Raw genomic sequence first — 19,546 nt, 5'->3', positions numbered from 1 at the left:
TTAAAAGTAAAGAAAAACCATATCATGTCTGGCTATGAAATGCAATAATATTTTATGACGTCAATCTTCAAGCTGGGCAGCAAAAAATTGCAATAAGAAAAATTCCATCTGAGGCCAGCAAAAGGTGTGCGTGTTTACCAACAAGCACCATCTCGCATTCATTGCGCCAGCAGCCAGAGCTGTCATTTTTCTGCCGCTGTATTTGTGTACACGACGGCACTCACACAATACACGCGTACGTTACGAACATTGAAGGTGTGTAATTTTTTTTCTTCATCGGATGACTCCCATGTCCGTGAAGCCAAATAAAATCGAATCTTGTAATAAGGAAAAAAAAATCTGCAATTTCATTTTCTTACCATGTTTAGCATTCCTAATGTCAGCACTGCGGCGTAAATGTACGTTCTATGAGAGCCACGCATTTTGAAGCTCACGCCTGGCCTTGGGATAAAACAAAAACCGGGACACCGATCTAGGCACCCAAACTTTTCCTTTCTTGCCACTTGGAGAAACACAAATTTTGCACAATTTTTGAAATTAAATTCATCAGCTCACATTTGCCTTTCACTCAACCCACGACAGCTGCTCGGGAACACTGGGATTACTAGCACACAATCGGATAAAGGGAGCTCTATTGTGCAATGAAACTGATAAACTCTCTTGACTCCCGTTAAAAACTTTTATTTTGTCAGAACCTCCACTCAGCGCCTAGGCACCGTCACACAATCGAACGATTAATACTCCACTAACTATTTAACCCATCTGCACTCCACGAAATCTAAAATGAAACTGAGCCCGACCATGCAAGGCACGAACACCGCCAAAGAATGCATCATTAGCTCACGGTGAACTCGCGCCCAAGGCGTGTAGAAGTATATCCTAAGGTGGGCCAACTTGCTAAAACCACTCTTCAGCCATCTTGGAAGTCTACTGTGTTTTGTTTGTAAACAAAACACAATACGCTAGTGCCGAAGCTCGCTCCTGATCAGTCTGTCTCTTTCACGCTACAAGCAAATAATTCCCCTTCTGCTTTCTTCCGTACTGCTTTCATATACCGCTCCCCTACCCAACTTAGTGACGAAACGGCCTCACCTAGTACCATAGACCCGTCTTGCTCGCGCCCTTGTACAGAACTCATCGATTGTACTAAATGTTCATTTCCCAGGTTGTTACATAGTCACAAAGGTGGGAATGATGAGAAAATAGACCGTGTGAAATACATTAAATATAACTCAACCTTCGAAGAAGTTGATTTTCAAATAAAATAAATTTTTACATTTCAAACCTGACAAAATAGCGAATTATATTGTTACGATTACTCTAATTTTTCTTCTAGTACCTAATTTTGAAAAAGTCTCCGCAAATCTGTTAACGTTGTATTACGTCTATCGGGGACATATTGGAGATAACAATTGGAAAACTAAAAAACAGTCACGTTGTGTTTTTTGAGCATTTCATGCCCAATAATTTCTTAGTGGATTTACAAGGTTTCGACCCCAATTGATTTCAACCGAACCATTGCGATAAAAAAAATCGTATTTTTCACTAGTAGTTCGTAAAGATAGCGTTGAAATAAAAGCGTCCAATTTCTCATACCTTTGTGCAAACCACTGGTGTTTTCTAATGCGGACTTAAAACTTGGAATCGAGACGATACAGGCAAGCAATAGACGAATGAACTTTTAAGTTGTAGTTTCTTCTACTTCATTGTTTTTTAGAGAGGAATCTGTAAAATAAACGAAGTAGAAGAAACTGCAGCTGCATTCATCTATGAAAATTTCATTTCGATGCCTCCTCATTACAAACAATAAAAAGAAGCTAAGAAGCGGACGCTATCGTATCCGAATGAGGTATTCTAAAAGTGTTGGCCACGAGTAAAATGAGGTGAAAAGCGACATAGCCGTTGCTGCGAAAGGTTGCCTACGATTGTGGTATGTCTTCGACAAAGATACTTAAAATCAACATGCAACAAATAGTCTAACGTAATCCTACGTAAACTATGCTGTCGTTTTTCGAATGCAGCCCTCCAACTTTTCTCGCTCCATTTTGAAAAATCAAGAAAAACGTCACGAAAAATATAGATGATTGCAATCCACTACTTTACGCTAATTAAAATTCTTCATTGTAAGCTATCTCCTTCTTCAATTCCATGTTCTTAGATTATTTATTTTTAAGCATGTACGAGGTCTTTTCAAAAAGTAACACTTTGCGTTGTTCACATCTTTTTTACCATCCGAGAACATGTTTTCGAACTCCGATAAACGTTGTTTCACTCCAAGGTAGGTTTACCAAAAATCGAAGATGAACCAAAACACGTGTAAGGCCGAGGACATAGTAAACGCGGTGCGAAGCGATACGATGCGATTAATTGGAGTTCATTGCGTGATATGACATACTCATCGCTTTAGATCGCACGTTTTTTGATGTTTCATTCCGCTCCATTCTACATGTAAACAACCCAGCACAAGGATGCCAGATATGATAACATATCTTCATTTTGTAAGCAATTGAATTGTGAGATCTTTTTTATCTCTGAACATGGTAAATGGAAAGTCCTTAACGTAACGTTTTCATTATATGCATTATGTAAATTGTAATAAGGTATATAATTCATCGAACAAAACGACTAATCTAACAATTCCATCTTTATTTTCGTTCGATTGTGAAGATATTTATGGAAATCGTCTGGCAACCACCACTTGCGTTCCCTCGCTGCAAAACACTCCACACACAGTTTCGCCGCATTGAAACCGCGTTCGCATCGCGTTTACTATTTCCGGTCTGGGTGGTTTGCATCTGATTTCCGCATTCGTTAACAAAACAGCTTTTCTGTGAACGAGCCCGCACTCGCATCGCATTCACTATGTCGCCGGCCTAAGAAAAGCAGCTGGGAAAAATTTACTGAACATTCAAAATTGTCGTACTTGTCGCCATAAGTGCCAACATTATGCTACAAAAAAGTCTAGAATTGAATATATGTAAGCCGCGTAAATTCGAAAATCGCGATGCTTTTTGAACAGACCTCGTATTCAATACTGTCAACGAATCTTACGTACCTCGTGAGTAGAAGAATCTATGTTCACATGAAACCATGTTTCGCAGCAGAGATGCCAGATGTGAGGGCATGTCTTGAAGACCATGCAAGTACTGAGAGGACATGTAGCTTTGTGAAGACATTTCACATTATTCGAAATATTTAACTTTTCCAAAATAATATAGAAAATAAATGGAAATATCATATTTGGTATTTTGTCTAGCGATCGGTTTTCAGTTTGTACGCCCACGACCCTTCAAGAGGTTGGTTTCACGACAACAAAGCATTTAAAAAGAAATTTTAAAACATGAACTTGTAACGGAATTATGGAAAATTTCGAACCGCTATAACTCGATAATTTCTTCATGGATCGCAGAGATGTTTGCACCATTGTATTGGTATTGGTATTGATTGGAAGTATTTCTACTATTTTTCGTTTTTTTTTTAAAGGAAATTATTGAAAAATACCAAGCATTATCTAACAGAAAATCCAACGTGAAACTAACGGCTAGGTATAATATAAATATATCAATACGAATGCGAATACAATTGCAGTTAACTATGCCCGAAAGAATCGATAGAATAACAAGAAATAGAAGCAATCAGCACAATAAATTCAGTCTATGCTGCGGTAAATCGTCAGTTCACGATTTACTGTTTTGCTTACGCTTCGATCACTCACTCACAACATTCTGTTGAAAATAATTCCGCATAACAAAAAATTCAAATATCGAACCCCTTCGACGACATGGACCGACGGTTGTGCAGTCCACTGATCATTCAACAAGAGCCGAAGGTTGCACCGCTCATGACAACTCTACACGAGCTGAAGATTCAGCCGGCCAGTGACCATTCTATCCTGGATTCCTCGAGTCGAGAGAGACGCACCACTCTAGATATGGGGTACAGACTAAGGGGCGTTGCTGATTAATGGTCAGCTGCATCCCAATAGGAAGTATCCCGTGTTGGGCACACGTACAGAGCATTGAAGACTGCAACATCCCAATTATGACAACAAATTGTATTACTAACCTCGAGCTAACCGCAAGCAATCGCTTACATATTACTAACATAGCTAATAAGAAATATTGACAAAATATTGAACTCCCGGTCCGGTCAGGCTAGCGCCATTGGTAATTCTTGACGTTCAGTCAGACCGGAATAAGTAACATAATTATGATTTCGGGTAAATCGAACTCAAAGTTTGAAGTTGTGTAGTTTTAGTAACTTTCAATCATTCTCCCCAATTGGGTTTCTACAGCTCTTAGTTACTCTTTAACAAGGTCGTGTAGTTATAATGTCACAAAAACCTTTTGAAGGTCAATCAAGAGGATTTTACGACTGGTCATGTGTTCATGGTCCACTCTGACTGAACAATTTGATGATGGAATCATATAATTTATTCAGTACACAGACGAAATGGATTTTAAACAGTAGAATTTCCTCCACTAACCCTATCCAATAAAACAAACCGGTTTATGACTTTAAACAGTATTTTACTTACCAAAAATAATCAATTAGTATGTACTTGAAAATGTGTAATTCTTGATTTTTATAAAAAAATAGGTTAAAACGACAAACGGGTTAGCATGGTTTTGAAGAAGGGTACTTGCAGTCAATGAAAGACCATGGTTAGATTTGGAATCAATTATGAAAAGTTTAGTAATTACGATTTTTTACTCTCTGACACTTGGTCCACCTTGTCTAAACAAGATATAATAATAAATTTTATCAACTTTTATATAACTATGAATTGTCTGAAAAACATATACATTGTGTCTCAATAGGAGTTACTTTACCGTGTTTATTGAAGGACGAAGGGAAGAATCTTTTGATGCGGAGAGATCCAACATCTCTTTTGAAATTCCTTCCATTTTCTGGTTGGCAGAAAAACGTGGCTTCTCTCTAGTCGCTATGATCGTAGGCACTTGGTCCACTGCATACTATTATCAGTTTTCGCTGATCAGCCAAAATGAATTTATGTTATTAGTAAAAAAACGTGACCTGATAAAAGTAGATTGTAGGTTGAGAATTTCTTGATTATTTTCTACTATTAACTAATTTTTTCTTATTTTCTTGCTCCGTCCGGCTGACTGAATACCGATCATATGAGACTTAACAAAAATATATTGTGAATTTACTTGACTGTGGAATTCTGAGGTCATTTCAGCTACCTGTTTAAATCGTCGCTTTTCAGAAGGGGTGATTAAATTCATGGAAAACCCATACTGATCACCCCTCAACTTTGTTCCAAATGTCAAAACGCTAATTAAAAACAGGGAGTGGGTTATATCTATGGTATAACCGCAACGGTGACGTAGGACTATTGTTGATTTAGTGATCATTTGTTTGAAGTCGAATCTGAATCCATTCTGAATGAATGAATAAATGAATATTTGGGTGACTTCGAAAACGAGAGCTTTACGTTGGAGGCACAATGTTTTATGCATCCTATATTGGATACGAAAATATCCTACTGATGGGGAAGAATAATCTTCAGAAGCTTTCCTGCTAATTGCACTTGATTGAAAAATCACAGAACCAAATGTAATTGGTCACAGTGTTATATGGTTAGAAAACATTAAAATAAACTCTTTCGCTTTCATGTTATTTTCAGTGCCAAGGGGAACTGGCAGATCATTTTGCAGCAGCCATATCTTTCCGGATTCTTCCCGAAGTCCACCACCAGTGGTTAATGCTAACTCGATAAGTTGATATAGTAGACCTGTTAATCACAAAATCACAAAACCAATTGTATTTGGTCGCAGTAACGTTTGGATAGAAAACGTTAAAATAAACTCTTTGAATGAATGTAATTTTCAATTCCAAGGGGATGATTTTACAGCAACGATCACTTCTTTCCGGATTCTTCTCGATAACCAGCAAACGTAAAGAGTCGCGCGCGTGTATGTGTGTGTGATGTCTCAAGCGGAACCAATTTTCGATGCTGGTATTCTCTCGGTCGTCTTCTCTTTCTGATGGATCGGATTTTCTGCGCTCCGTCACAGTCCCAAACAAACTGCATGCGTTTCAGGTTAGGTCAGGCCAGGTAATGAATCCCTTGATCCCTCACCATCCAGCTCGTTCAACTCGTTCAGTAACGATGTTGTCTTGTCGATGTCCTCACGAAAAATGATTACGTTTCACCACCAGAATCGCTTAAGTATGCTTTTTGTCCGTGATTCAATAGAAAGAAGGTGTAGTTTACGATGGCAACTTGGAAGGCAAACTAGAGGGGAATGAACTCTCTGGGTTTGAAACTTTCAGCGACTGAGCCATAATCGATTGAGAATTATGTTTTTCGCGATGCGAAACATTTTCCGTTGCGCGCTCATCCAATATTGGAAACAAACATATCCCACTGATGGGGAAGAATAAACTTCAGAAGCTTTCCTGCTAATTGCACTTGATTGAAAAATCACAAAACCAAATGTATTTGGTCGCAGCGTTATATGTTAGGAAACATTAAAATAAACTCTTTCGCATGAATGTATTTTTCAATTCCCAGGGGAACTGGCAGATTATTTTTCAGCGACAATAACATCTTCCCAGACTCTCTCCGATACTCGAAGCCCACCAGTGGTTAATGCTAACTCAATAGGCACCTGTTAATTGCACTTCATTGAAAAATCACAGAACCAAATGTATTTGGTCGCAGTGTTATATGTCATATGTAAGCATCTGTTAATTGCACTTGATTGAAAAATCACAAAACCAAATGTATTTGGTCGCAGCGTTATATGTTAAAAAGCATTTTAAAAAAACAGATTATTTTTCAGGAACGATAATATCTTTCCGTAATCTTCTCGATGCTGGATGGAATTTCCGCACGTATATATATGTGTGTGTGTGGCGGCTGCTTCGATATTTCAAATGGAATCGTTTCTCGGTGCTGATACTCTCTCGGTCGTCTTCTCTTCTTCTGATAAATCGGATTTTCTGCGCTTCCTCACAGTTCCAAACAAATTGAATGCGTGTCAGGACAGGTCAGGCCAGGTGATGAATACCTCGATCCCTCGCCGTCCAGCTCGTCCAGCTCGTTCCGCTAGTTCAGCTCGTTCAATAACGATGTTGTCTTGTCGATGTCCTCACGAAAAATGATTACGTTTCACCACCAGAAAATCGCTTAAGTATGCTTTTTGTGCGTGATTGAATCGAGAGAAGGTGTGGTTTACGATGGCAATTTGGAAGGCAAACTAGAGGGGAATGAACTCTCTGAGTTTGAAACTTTCGGCGACTGAGCAATAATCGATTGAAAATTATATGTTTTCCGTTGCGCGCGCATACAATATTGGATACGAAAATTTTCTACTGATGGGGTAGAATAATTTTCAGAAGCATTCCTGTTAATTGCGATTGATTGAAAAATCACAAAACCAAATGTATTTAGTTGCAGTGTTATATGGATAGAAAACATTAGACAACATTTCGCATCAATGTATTTTTCAATTCCCAGGGTAACTAGAAGAGTATTTTTCAGTAACGATTAGTTCTTTCCAGGTTTTCCTCGATACTCGAAGCCCACCAGTGGTTAATGCTAACTCAATAACCACCTGTTAATAGCACTTAATTGAAAAATATTTGGTCGCAGTGTTACATGGATAGAAAACATTAAAATAAACTCTTTCACATTCCCAATTCCCAGGGGAACTGGCAGATTATTTTTCAGCAACAATTGAATCTTTCCGGAATTTTCTCGATGCTGAATGGCATCCAAACGAAGAGTTCCGCGCGTGTATGTGTTTGTGTGTGTGGCGGCTGCTCCGATCTCTTCCCGGGGAACCGTTTGTGGCATCACTCTCCTCCTGATGGCCTAAGGTGTACAAACAGGCTCTTGGTGACACCGTTCATCCGCGCTTTCATGATAAACGAAGAGCTTCACCACAACAGCGACAACATGCTCCCATCGCTGTTCAATTAGAACTGAGTGGATTTGGTATTGGTATTGGTATTGTATTATAGAGACTTTAAACTTTTTCAGTTCATTCGTCTCTAGCCTTGAGAAAGGCCCTTTGAAAACACTACTCTATTTTACTCCAGCGCTACCACCTCCGCCCTCTTGCCTTGAGAAAGGCTCTCGATCCCTCGCCGTCCAGCCCGTCCAGCAACGATGTTATCCAGTCGGTGTCCACACAAAGAATGAGAGTGGATTTCCGAGCGGCGCTCGCTTATATACCGATTGGTGATTTCAATAGCCTGTTTTGAAGGCAATTTTAAGACTATTGAAACAAGTTTTTGGATCAAAAAGTAACAAGTATATAACGCGTAGACATTTTATCTTTCGAATGAAGTGTTTATCATACCATTTCGTTCAGTTGTTTAGGAGCTATTAACGCTCAAAATCTCGGTCTCCGGCATAACGCTTTCGTTTTCGAAACTTTGATTTTACACCCCGGTATAGAAATGAAAGACGTAGTCCTACGTCAAAACAAACTATAAATAAATTAACTGGTGAAACAATGTTTTGAAAAAAGGTTCGATACGGAATTTTGCGGTTGAACTACAATAATTTTCGTGTATTTTTTGTAATAATTAATATGTATAGCTTTCCTGAAGACGGATGACGATATTAATCACTAATTTTAGTACAGTTTTTCTTGCACGCATTTATTGAATAATGAATAAAATGAAGGAAACATTTATCATTTTTGTAGTTTTGTAATACAGAACCGATGAATTGAATTGTAAAATACAGTTATCCGGCCAGAAGAGAGGAATTATATAATATTCGCATAACAATGGATATAAGCATCTGCATTGAAACTTTATCTGGATAGTCTGGACGTAGCTTCCCTCCAAGGGTCTCGAAGTCATTTCATATGCATGTAGTATAGAACCAGGTTCGTTTGTCCATAACAAACTTTCGGAAAAGCTTTGTCGTTTGCTACGTCTGATTATTCCTTCTCGTTCATAAAATACGTTCAAGGAACTAATGGTTAATTTACACTTCGCGTAAATCGTGATAATCCCAGGAAGTAGTAGCCGTATGGACAATGATATTTTGTGTTTATATAAGCCCGACGATGCTGAACGTTTGGAAGAATTGGATTTTGCATGCTTGCAAAAACATAAGCAAACACGATAATATGATTTGTCACATATGACAGATTTGTCTGTCAAACGCAATCGCGACTATTTTTATGACCGTTTGAAGCGCGACTATTTCTAACCGTCGTGTCCAGTTAGGGAATAGACGCATAATATATATTTTGGAAAAAAAGGTACTTTCGTATTAGCGTCACCGGAGCCGAAATACAATAGATAGCATTTTTATTGTTCGCACTGGCATTCAAACATTATTTGTATTGTTGTTGCCTAGTTGTATGCAGTGTTTTGTAATTTTTTAGTGCAACGAAAATGTGTATTTGGGATTCGGGGTATTTAAGTATAATCGCCACCGGAGCGCAATATTCATTATGAATGGGTTTTTCTTAATTAAATTTATTCTGAGGTCAACGTAATGGGGACGTAGTCCCCATCTATCGAGGATAAGGAACGGAGGCGGCCCTAAGCCACCGAGGTGACGCAATCCGAGTCGGCCGCCGACCCGCCGTCGGAAGCGGTGGCCTTTCGCAAACAAACCTGTGTTCCATCGATTGTCCGTTTAGTTTGAAACATAGGAGACGATCCTTTAGTTAGGTCCGACCGAGCATTAGCGAGCGTCGGACGGCATACGTTTGCCCGGTTAAGTTTTGCTTTGAAATATATCATTTATTGTATTTCGACTCCGGTGACGCTAATACGAAAGTACCAAAAAAATTGTAGACAAGTCCAATCACTACAACCTAAACGCGCATCTTTATCGCATTGGGCTCGCAGCAAACAATCTTTGTGATTGTGGCGATGGCTACCACGACATCGAGCATGTTGTCTGGTCGTGTATCCGGTTCCATGCTGCCCGCTCTCAGCTTTCCATTGCATTGAGGGCACTAGGCAGACAATCGGATATCTCCGTCCGGGATATCCTAGGTAGCCGTGATCCTGATCTTCTGCTTCATCTATACCTGTTCCTCAGAAACGCCGATGTCAACGTTTGATGATGTTTCCTCCGTTGTATCCCTGTATCATATCCCTCCTATCCAATCGATAAACTTTTACTTAGTCGCGGCAATACATACACATACTCTTTACAGATACACAGGTCGAAGGCTGTGCAGGCCACTGATCATTCAACAAGAGCCAAAGGTTGTACCGCTCATGGCAACTCTACACGAGCTGAAGATTGTACCGCCCAGTGACCATTCTACCCTGGATTCCTCGAGTCAAGAGAGATGTACCACGATTGATATGAGGTACAGACTAGGGGGGCGTCGCTGATCAATGGTCAGTTACACCCCAATAGGAAGTATCCCGTGCCGGCCACACATACATTGTACTGGAGACTGCAACATCCCAATTATGAGATCTTTGTAATACTAACCTCGAGCCAACCGCGAGTAATCGGTTACATATTACTAACATAGTTGTAAGACAAAAATTGTCAAAATATTGGACTCCCGGCCACGTCAGGCTAACGCCACATGTGCCTTAATAAAATATATATTTTGGAAAAAAAGTTATAGTTTGCCGCCTGTTTCTATAATAATGAAACACAAACATTTTTTATTTTATTAATACTTAACATAAACAAAACAATGGTTGCCAGTTTTTTAAAAGAAGATAGTTATCATACCTTAAGTATATACATTTTTTTAATCAAGCTCTTACGTGAAGAAAATGAATAAAAATAAAGAAACAGCGTATAAATTTCAATTTTTTATTCATCTAACAAGATTCATATGTATTTTCCACAATTTTATCAAGTAACTTGCGAGAACCACCCTACGTTTAGAACTGCACTCTTTTCTGACATTTATTACGCTTTTGTTTACATTTGCGTAAAACAGGGGCGTCTCAGCCGGGTAGAGGGGACTCAGTCGCGTTCTGCACACATTCAAATGGACACCGCCCAGCCGGACCCAAAGTTGCACGATCTTCGTTTGCGTGCCACTCAAACGCTGCAGCTGATCGGGCTAGTGGAGGCTAACCGAGTGCTATACGACAAAACGGATCGTAACTATAGCAAGAAGCGTTCGAAGTCGGCCGCTTGGAGGCAGATAACCGCTCAGGTGCTTGGGATTAAGTACGACGAAGTAACCAGGCTTCAGTCGCTGCAGATACAACACAAGTGGAAAAGTTTACGAACGGCCTACGTTCGACAGCGCAGGAAGGCTGCTTCGTTGGGACCGTATCGGTATGCCGATTTGATGAGCTTTCTGGATCCGTATTTGCGACGGGATGATTCCACATTGGTCCTGGATAGCAATGGATTCTCGACACCGTTCGAACTGGATCTAGATGGGGTTATTTCGAAGGACATCGAAGGTGGAGGTTTGTACCGAATTATTTGATTCATCACAATGTTCCAAACAAATCCATTTTTTTCCCAGTAAATCATGAATCTTGTGTGGATCTCTTCGATCCTATTGAGGAGGATTTGATTAGTGAGATTGATATGGTTCAAAATCAATCGGAAACAGCACCGTCGGTACTGTCCTCGACGGATTCGGCGATCGCAGAGATTGTGGGTACCGCAGCGGTGGTGAAACCCACCAGTGATTACGGGATGGACGAGCTGGACGGATTTTTCCAGCAGATATCACGCACTGTGCGCAAGTTTTCTCCTCGCAAAATAATCGAACTCAAAATGCAGATTTTTACTCTTGTATCTCAGGCAGAACTGGACGAGCTGGATGCTCTCAATAAGTATTAGTGGAAGTTTGTGTTAGAACACGAGTGTGATTCGAGGACTTGTGTATAGACAGACACTATTTATGAACTAATTATTTATTGATGTTCGCACTAGTTATTTATTTATTTATGTACCAAGCCAATGTGACTCATTCCGATGTAGTGTTAGATAGAAAGTCTCAATATGAATATTTCAATTTCCAAAGGGTTCTAGTCAGTGTTCCAAGAAAAGCATTATTTTATTATTTTATCGATCTCATCCCTTACTAGAGTTATAATAGTATAACCTTAGAACTTGTATTGACCGATGTTCACAATAAATATTGTCTATCAAATACTTTTTCTTCATTCAATGTATTACTCTGAAATAAGAATGGACCAAAAAGTGGTTTCTATCCGATTTCCGGAAAATTTTGTGTTTGTTTTTTATTGTTAGAATTATTTGAGCGCCTCAAAAAATAGACACCAGCATCGAGATGGTATGCCATTAATTCAATCATCCTTTGTTTTTGAGAGGCTTTAAACTTTGCGGTTCATTCGCCTCTAAAGGTATGCCTTTGATAAAGACAAGAAACGCATGTCAGGCGACTGAAAATATGGAAAATGTTTATGTTGGGCCCTATTATAGAAATCGAATCGAGGATTCGATACAATCACTATCACTATCATACCGAGTTAAATCTGGAATTATAGAAATCGAGGGAAACAGTTCGATTCGTTACTCTGTTCGAATGTCAGTGGCGGTGCTGAAATATCTTGAAACGAGTTTGAAATGTTTCACAAAGCACTAAGAAAGGATGCCAAACCTTTTTTTGAGACATCTGCTATGAAAATTATAAATATCTATATTTCCAAAAGTGTTAATATGGTTTAGTTTTTGGAGAAAACTGATATTCCCTCACTGAATGAAGCTTAATAGGTGTAATGCATGCATAGATGTGTAATAAAAACGACATCATGGAACTATTTGCTTTACAAAAATATAATTATTAGAAAATGATTTTTTCATGTATTTTCACAACTGCAATCTATGGAATTCCGCAAGGAGTCACACATGAATTCCACTTTTTTTAGCAAAACATTTTTTTTTGCATGTGATTCTCTTTTAGCGTCGATTTTTTGTTGTAGCGGAGTCAATAGCTTTATTGTATTGGGCCATCACCTGTGGCCCTAAATTCTCGCTTGTTGTGTGCTAGTGTTTTCTTTACCTTTCACCTCATATCAATCCAAATCTGTAATTTAAAAAAAATCATTATTGTTTTGCAAGACATTCCAGCTTTAGCATATGGTATAGAAAGTTTGGTACAGTCGAATTTCACTCGTTGCACTAAGCTCTTAGCCCAATTTGTGAAAGACTTTCACTCGTTGGGCTGAACTGTCAAAGTCGAAAATCGATCGAGGGTCACACCGATTGTTTGTTGTTATGGGAAACGCAGAAAAGTTTTCACACCACTGACGTTTATTTCATTCGTGGTTGAGTTTCGTTCTAGGTTGGATTAATTGGTAAGTTCTTAATGAAGTTTGATATTAAAATTAGCGTAGATTTAATATACATTCATTTCGATCGCCAGGCTCAAAATTGATGGTTTGCAAGGATCCAGTACGAACGTTAACTGGAAACGGAGGAGCAATTTCCTGACGCTGGTGGAGAAGGTTCGCATAATTGAAGATTTTGAAGCAGGAGGTGGTACGCATGACTTTCTTGGGAAGAAGTACGGCGTAGGATCTTCTACGGTCACGAGAATAATCCAAAAGAAAAAGGCAATTCGTGAGGCGGTGGACACTTGGACACAAGGAATATGGTGTAAATAATCGAAAAACATTGAAAGAGCAGACGTTCCCTTTGCTGGAAGAAGCTCTTTACATCTGGATTTTACAGCAGCGGCAGTCCAACATTTTGTTGACAGTGGATATTCTTAAAGCAAAGGCGGAGCTGCTGTTTAAGATGTTCCAGGACCGGGGGCTCTATGCGGTGCACGGTTTTTCTGCTTCGGATGGCTGGATGCATCGTTTTAAGCAGCGGTTTGGATTGCGCGTGAAAGCCGTAACAGGAGAAAAGGCATCGGTAAACGTTGAAGCATACCTAAATTTCAAGAAGGTTCTACAGAAGAAGATTCAGGAAATACAGCTATCACTATCCCAAGTCTTTAATGCAGATGAATCTGCCTTGTTCATCAAGCTCCTAGCCACACGCTCTGTCGTTACCTGTGATGAGACCGTGGCAAGCGGACGGAAGCAAAACAAGGTATACGTTTATGCCTTGCTCCAACATAGATGGTTCCCTAAAGCTTCCGTTGTATTTCATTTGCACTGCTGCAAAACCACGAGGAATCAACATCGAAGAACTTCCCGTTTCATATAATCATTCCAAAAAGGCTTGGATGACCAGACTGTTGTTCCGTCAATGGTTCCACGAAGAGTTTGTCCCCGCTGTTCGAAAATTTTCGGCCGAGAGAGGATTGGAGCCAAAGGCATTGCTGGTTCTTGATAATTGCACCAGTTATTATGACGTTGACGAATCTCTACAGAGTGACGATGGACTGATTCAAGTGATCTACCTCTGTCGCGGACAGATAGGCTACGAAATAAGTAAGACAAAATATACATTTAAAACAAGACCCCAGCTGAGCGAAGGAAAATATGTAAGAGCAAGACAAACTCAAGTATTTGCTTATCCTAAATCCCAAATGGGAAATAGTCGTTTAGTTAGGACGAAACGCAATATTTAGATAGGACCAATGTAAGGCAATTAACAAATGTAAGAGCTCAAGTGTTTGATCAGGCTAGAAAACGCTTGTAGCTCGAAATTATTGCTGGTCATAAATTCAAAACAGACGAATATTTAGATTGCGTCCGGTAAACAATTTAATGCACGCATCGCTTAGGATGCATTTATTACCCTTTCCATCCCTAGCTGCGCGCTCGGCTAGATACACCAGCAAAGTGTAATAAAATATAAGATGATGTTTATTCAGGTTTATTTTTAGGGCGAAGGATGGAAAGGGCCAACTCGAAAATAAGATAGGCCCACGGTGACGACCACGTGGTCGTCGCGTGGAGATAATGGAACCGATGTGTATCGGTTTCATGAAAGAGAGAGGAGATATTCCTCATCTTTAGGTTAAGAATGTCTGTATATATATTGTACATATTTGAAAAATAAAGTTAGTCTTAAACACGAACTCACGCGAAAAAGCGTAAAATTTCTTTATTTGTCAGAAAGAAATTTTCAACCTCCCACCAAATGTAACTGCTGAATGCCAGCCGATGGACCAAGCGGTCATCAATGCAATCAAGCGAAAGTATAAAAGAAAACTGATGCTCGCATTAATTCTGGAAAACGAACACTTAAGGTAAATTTCCAAATATTAAACATTAAATTTTTGTAATATAAACACAAAACTATGCGCACGATAGTTTTTCGTCTGTTCTTTTTCAAAATTTAAATTCAAATTCTAATTGAGGTTTTATTTATATACTTTCCTCTTTAGTTTCGAAGAACGATTGAAGAAGATTAATCTTCAACAGTGTATTTCGTGGTTGGCAACCTCTTGGGAGGAGATATCTGACAAAACTATACGTAATTCGTGGAAGAAATTGATCGATGGTTTGCCGGAGGATGCTGTTAATGTAGACTCGAAAGCGGCCGATGATGACTTAAAAGCGCTTGTGTCCAGGATTGACAGTTTGGCAGGAACAAAAACATCTGAGCAAGATATTGATCTGTGGATCAAAGATCAGGTGTATGATGCTGATCATAATCCACATTGGGTAACCAGTGAAGTGTTCTCTGATGACGAGATTTTGTCATCAGTTCTCAAGAAAGATCAACCTGAAATGCAAGAAGAATGGTTGGTAGACACAGAAGATGGAAGTAATTCGTTTGATACTTCCATTACTAGTACCGGAGATTCTGATTTTGGCGATGCAATCAAGTCAATTGATTGCCTAGTTCGCTATATGAAGCATGATGTTGCAGAAGTATGCCGTTTGAACGCGCTACGTTCGAAAATCACTGAAGTTGAATGGCTAGAACGAGCATGTTGAAGAACTCTACCATTTTGTTGAAAATGAATTTATATGGTTTGTTTAATTTTGTTTGAAACGTTTAAAATAAATATTGTTTTTGTTGAATAATATTCGATTTTATTTATTTCAATGATTCATTTAAAATTTATTTTAAACCTAAAAACACCATCCACGAGCCCCTCGAAAAAAATTTTACGTTGTCAGAATTGACGTTTGTCTTCGATTTAGTTGGGCTATAGCCCAACGAACGGGAGCCCAACTAAATCGAAGCCCAACTAAAGATAGCCCAACGAGTGAAATTCAACTGTATAGTATAGCAATAAAAAAGAAAATTGCTGACAAAAGTAACACGTACTTATGTACGCTAGCAGGAACAATCAATTTTTAGGTAGGAAATTCGGTTGATAGTAATGATTAATATAAAAAATGCTGGATTGAACACTTACCCTTGTATAGACTATTCTGGCAGCATCGTAAAACAAATACTGATAAAAACAAACGAACATGTGTTGAAAATTGCGTATATTTAAGCGTTTCTGAAATGTTCCCCAAAGCTATCACTCGCTCGGTGCTATCGAATTGCTCGATTTCTATAATAATAAAATAAATCTAACGAGCAAAAATCTTATCGCCTCGATTTCTATAATAGGGCCCGTTATGTTGCTTTCGTCGAACCTATTTCGCTAATTTTGATATCAAAAATACTCCGTAAAAAATGAAGATCAAATAATAGAAGTTACAGAAAAAAGATCTTGAAATCTTGAAAGCCAAAATGATGCTCGATGTATGCGTAATAATGTTTGTACCATTGAGCAATGTCTCAAATTCCCTTATTTTTTTTTACTTATTCAAAAGGGGTATGTTTCAGAAAGTCTCAAACTATGTTAATCATCGATTGAGTGTCCACTTGCTGAAACGACCACCACACTATCCCGGAACGCACGGCCTTTCCTACAGCTCTATTCTGTATTGCGGCGGATTTTCATTTCGTTCGAGTTATAATTGCGCATTTCCTATTTCGAACCTTTTGTCCATTTATTGTTCGAAGAGAAACAGATCGAACGAAATGCAAATCAACTCGAACGGAATACAGAATGGAATTTTATTAGGTCGTTCGAAATATTTCGAATCAATCGAAATACAGAATAGGGGTGCTAATAATGTAGCCTGAATTCATTTCTCTCCAGTTCAACAATAGGTCAATGTTTGTCTGAGGCTTGCTGTACTCGGGTTTCATTTAGAACAGGCCTTGGCCTTCATTATGTGCCATATTGAGTAAAAATTAGGATCGGAGCTGGATGGCGGCCTCATATTCTTCGCTCAGAAGCAGAACGGTAGATATTCCTACAACCACTTCTGAGTGCGGTTCGAGCCGTGACAGAGAGCTCCATCTTGTTCAAACACAACATTTCGTTTCGGGCCGTACTGCATTTGATCCACGGAAGAACTTAAAATCCCGACGTAGACCTCCGTGTTTACTTTGTCGGCTTCTGCAATGAACACCAGGTTCTATTTATTCTCATCGGAAGCCACCAATTTAAACGTCATGACGCTAGCAGAATTCTTAGTCAGATGCACGTTTTTATGTTTGTCGTGCATGTTTTTTACCAATATAGCGATTGGTTCTGGAATTTGATACGGGATCGACGGTAAATGTGTTCTCGTCGGTGAACATGTTTTATCGAAAAACGCTTGACGCTAAGACTTTTTTATATCAGTCGACTCGTAGCTCCCAGATGTAGTTGGTAATCGTGTGATTTTTTTTCCGTGCCCTCGACTTAGCTCCGCAATCTTGCTTTACGATCTCCTGTGCTGTAAATCGCTGATACCGTGTTCATTCGCCATTTTCCTCATTGAACGCACTGGATTCGCCCGAATATTCCGAATATTCGAAACAATGAACATCGCTTGTTCTTCCTTATTTTGCGCCGTCACATGTCTTCGTTCCGGACTGAGCTGTGGGCGCGACCAAATGACTCACTCGCTGATGTCTCTGGCATTGCAATCATTGCATCAAACTAACGCCATTGTATTAATATTTTGAGCTACATAATTGTGTGGGGAATCATCAAGCTAGGCTATCGTCAGCTCACCAAGAAAATAAATGTTCTGTAATTTTGTCAGTGATTTGGTTTCGCATGACGGTAGGAAAACTCTCCCCACAAATGACGACAGCTAAGCTAATCTAGACTGGCAATATTAACAGAAAGGACTTCTGTTGCGAAGAGCGCAAAACAGAGATAAGCATGTGTATATTTAGTTGCTTCAACCATCGATATATGGATATTTGTGTGCGTACGTGCGTGCTTCATAGCCCGTACGTCAAAATAGTGCATCTTCGCTACGCTGAAACCCCACTTGTAATCTATATAAATAAAAACGTATGGCAAAATCTGTTGGTAAGCGGAAAACCCGAAGAAGGGATGGTCCGATTTTAGCCGATTTTAGGAAAATTGAATTCCCACATGTTAGAAAATTACATCATAATAAGCGTTGTTAGTCCATTCGATATTTGCGCTATAGAAATTGATCTTTGTTCGTGAGTGGAAATGGATTTTCAGGCGAAATAACGCATTTCAATATCTTATATCTATAAAAAAAATAGAAGGTCAAATGTGTTGGTAAGCGCAAAACCCGAAGAAGGAATGGTTCAATTTGTGTCATCTATATTTCGTTGTATTCGTCTCTTCCCGTAGATCAATATAGCGGAGAGAAAAATCGGAAATTTCGGAAAATTGAATTCCCATATGTTCTACAATTAGCAAAGTGTTGTTAGTTCATTTGATGCTGGCGCTAACGAAATTGATTTTTGTTCGAAAGTGGAAAAAGATTTTCAGACGGAATAACGCATTCCCATATCATCTATCTATATAAACAAAAATGGAAGGCCAAATGTGTTGGTGTGCCCTAAACCCGAGGAAGGAATGGTCCGATTTGAGCTGTCTTTATTTTGTAATATTCTCTGTATCAAACATGTATACCATGCAACGGAGAAAAATGTTATTTCCAAATGCTTGAAGAATCTAGAACGAGAATTGTGTCTGAAAATAATTTTATATTATAAGGACGAATTTTTGTAGAAGTACTAGACCATTTATAGTAAAAGGAAATTGTAAAGGGTAATCAATCAATGAAGTGTTCAGTGATTGGACTCACTAACTTTCACTTAGTAAGAAAACGTGGATGTTTGAAAGTATTCAAATCAAAAAATCTTTTTTTTGGGCGAGACGAAGTTCGTCGGGTCAGCTAGTGATACATATAAACAAGGAGGGGGAGCGGAATTATTTATGCTAGGGTATTAGTAATGAATCCCTGCTGAGGCAAATATTCAGCCTTTTTCCAAGCAGTTAACATTGTTTGTTTTCTGTCATCATGAAGGCTTCGTTGGTGCCTTTGACATTGCATGTATTATTCTGCAAGCACAAAAATGAATCATCAAATAATTATGGTCAAATGATTCTACAATAAAAAAAACATTTCAGGGCGACCACACTGGTAGAATGGTTATTTCGAAATTTTCATAGCATAATAAAATAATAATATAATTCTACGTCAACAATGCGGTCGTGTCCTGAACACAACATCCAAAAATTTTTTTTATCTTTCAATTGTTATCAATTGTTATGCTAAAAAACAGAATGGCAATCCACCGTCATTCATTCAGTATACTCTAGCAGCTCACTAGTGCCTAAGGCCACAAATGGGCCGTACTGTCGATGATCGGGTTTGAGCCTGAGACGTGACATGATAATAG

At 38.9% G+C, this 19,546-nt stretch overlaps 2 protein-coding genes across 6 annotated transcripts in view; one reads left to right on the top strand and one right to left on the bottom strand.

Moving 5' to 3' along the window:
* LOC129779619 (NPC intracellular cholesterol transporter 1) overlaps positions 1-798 on the bottom strand; it is a 96,659-nt gene extending 95,861 nt beyond the window's left edge. For all 5 annotated transcript variants that reach the window (XM_055787199.1, XM_055787200.1, XM_055787201.1 and 2 more), the window contains exon 1: positions 360-798. In XM_055787199.1, the coding sequence (XP_055643174.1) occupies positions 360-422 (63 nt within the window). In that variant the 5' untranslated portion in view covers positions 423-798. The remainder of the gene's footprint in view (positions 1-359) is intronic.
* A 10,124-nt stretch (positions 799-10,922) lies between these two features.
* Positions 10,923-12,098, top strand: LOC129777965 (uncharacterized). Its single transcript, XM_055784580.1, has 2 exons — positions 10,923-11,403; positions 11,463-12,098. The coding sequence occupies exons 1-2, from the start codon at positions 10,971-10,973 to the stop codon at positions 11,783-11,785; spliced, it is 756 nt and encodes a 251-aa protein (XP_055640555.1). The 5' UTR covers positions 10,923-10,970; the 3' UTR covers positions 11,786-12,098.
* Positions 12,099-19,546: the final 7,448 nt, after the last annotated feature.

This window comes from Toxorhynchites rutilus, chromosome 3 (assembly GCF_029784135.1).
Source record: "Toxorhynchites rutilus septentrionalis strain SRP chromosome 3, ASM2978413v1, whole genome shotgun sequence".
NCBI lineage: Eukaryota > Metazoa > Arthropoda > Insecta > Diptera > Culicidae > Toxorhynchites > Toxorhynchites rutilus.
Note: the sequence above shows the minus strand (reverse complement) of the source record. Positions and strands in the feature narration are given on the sequence as shown.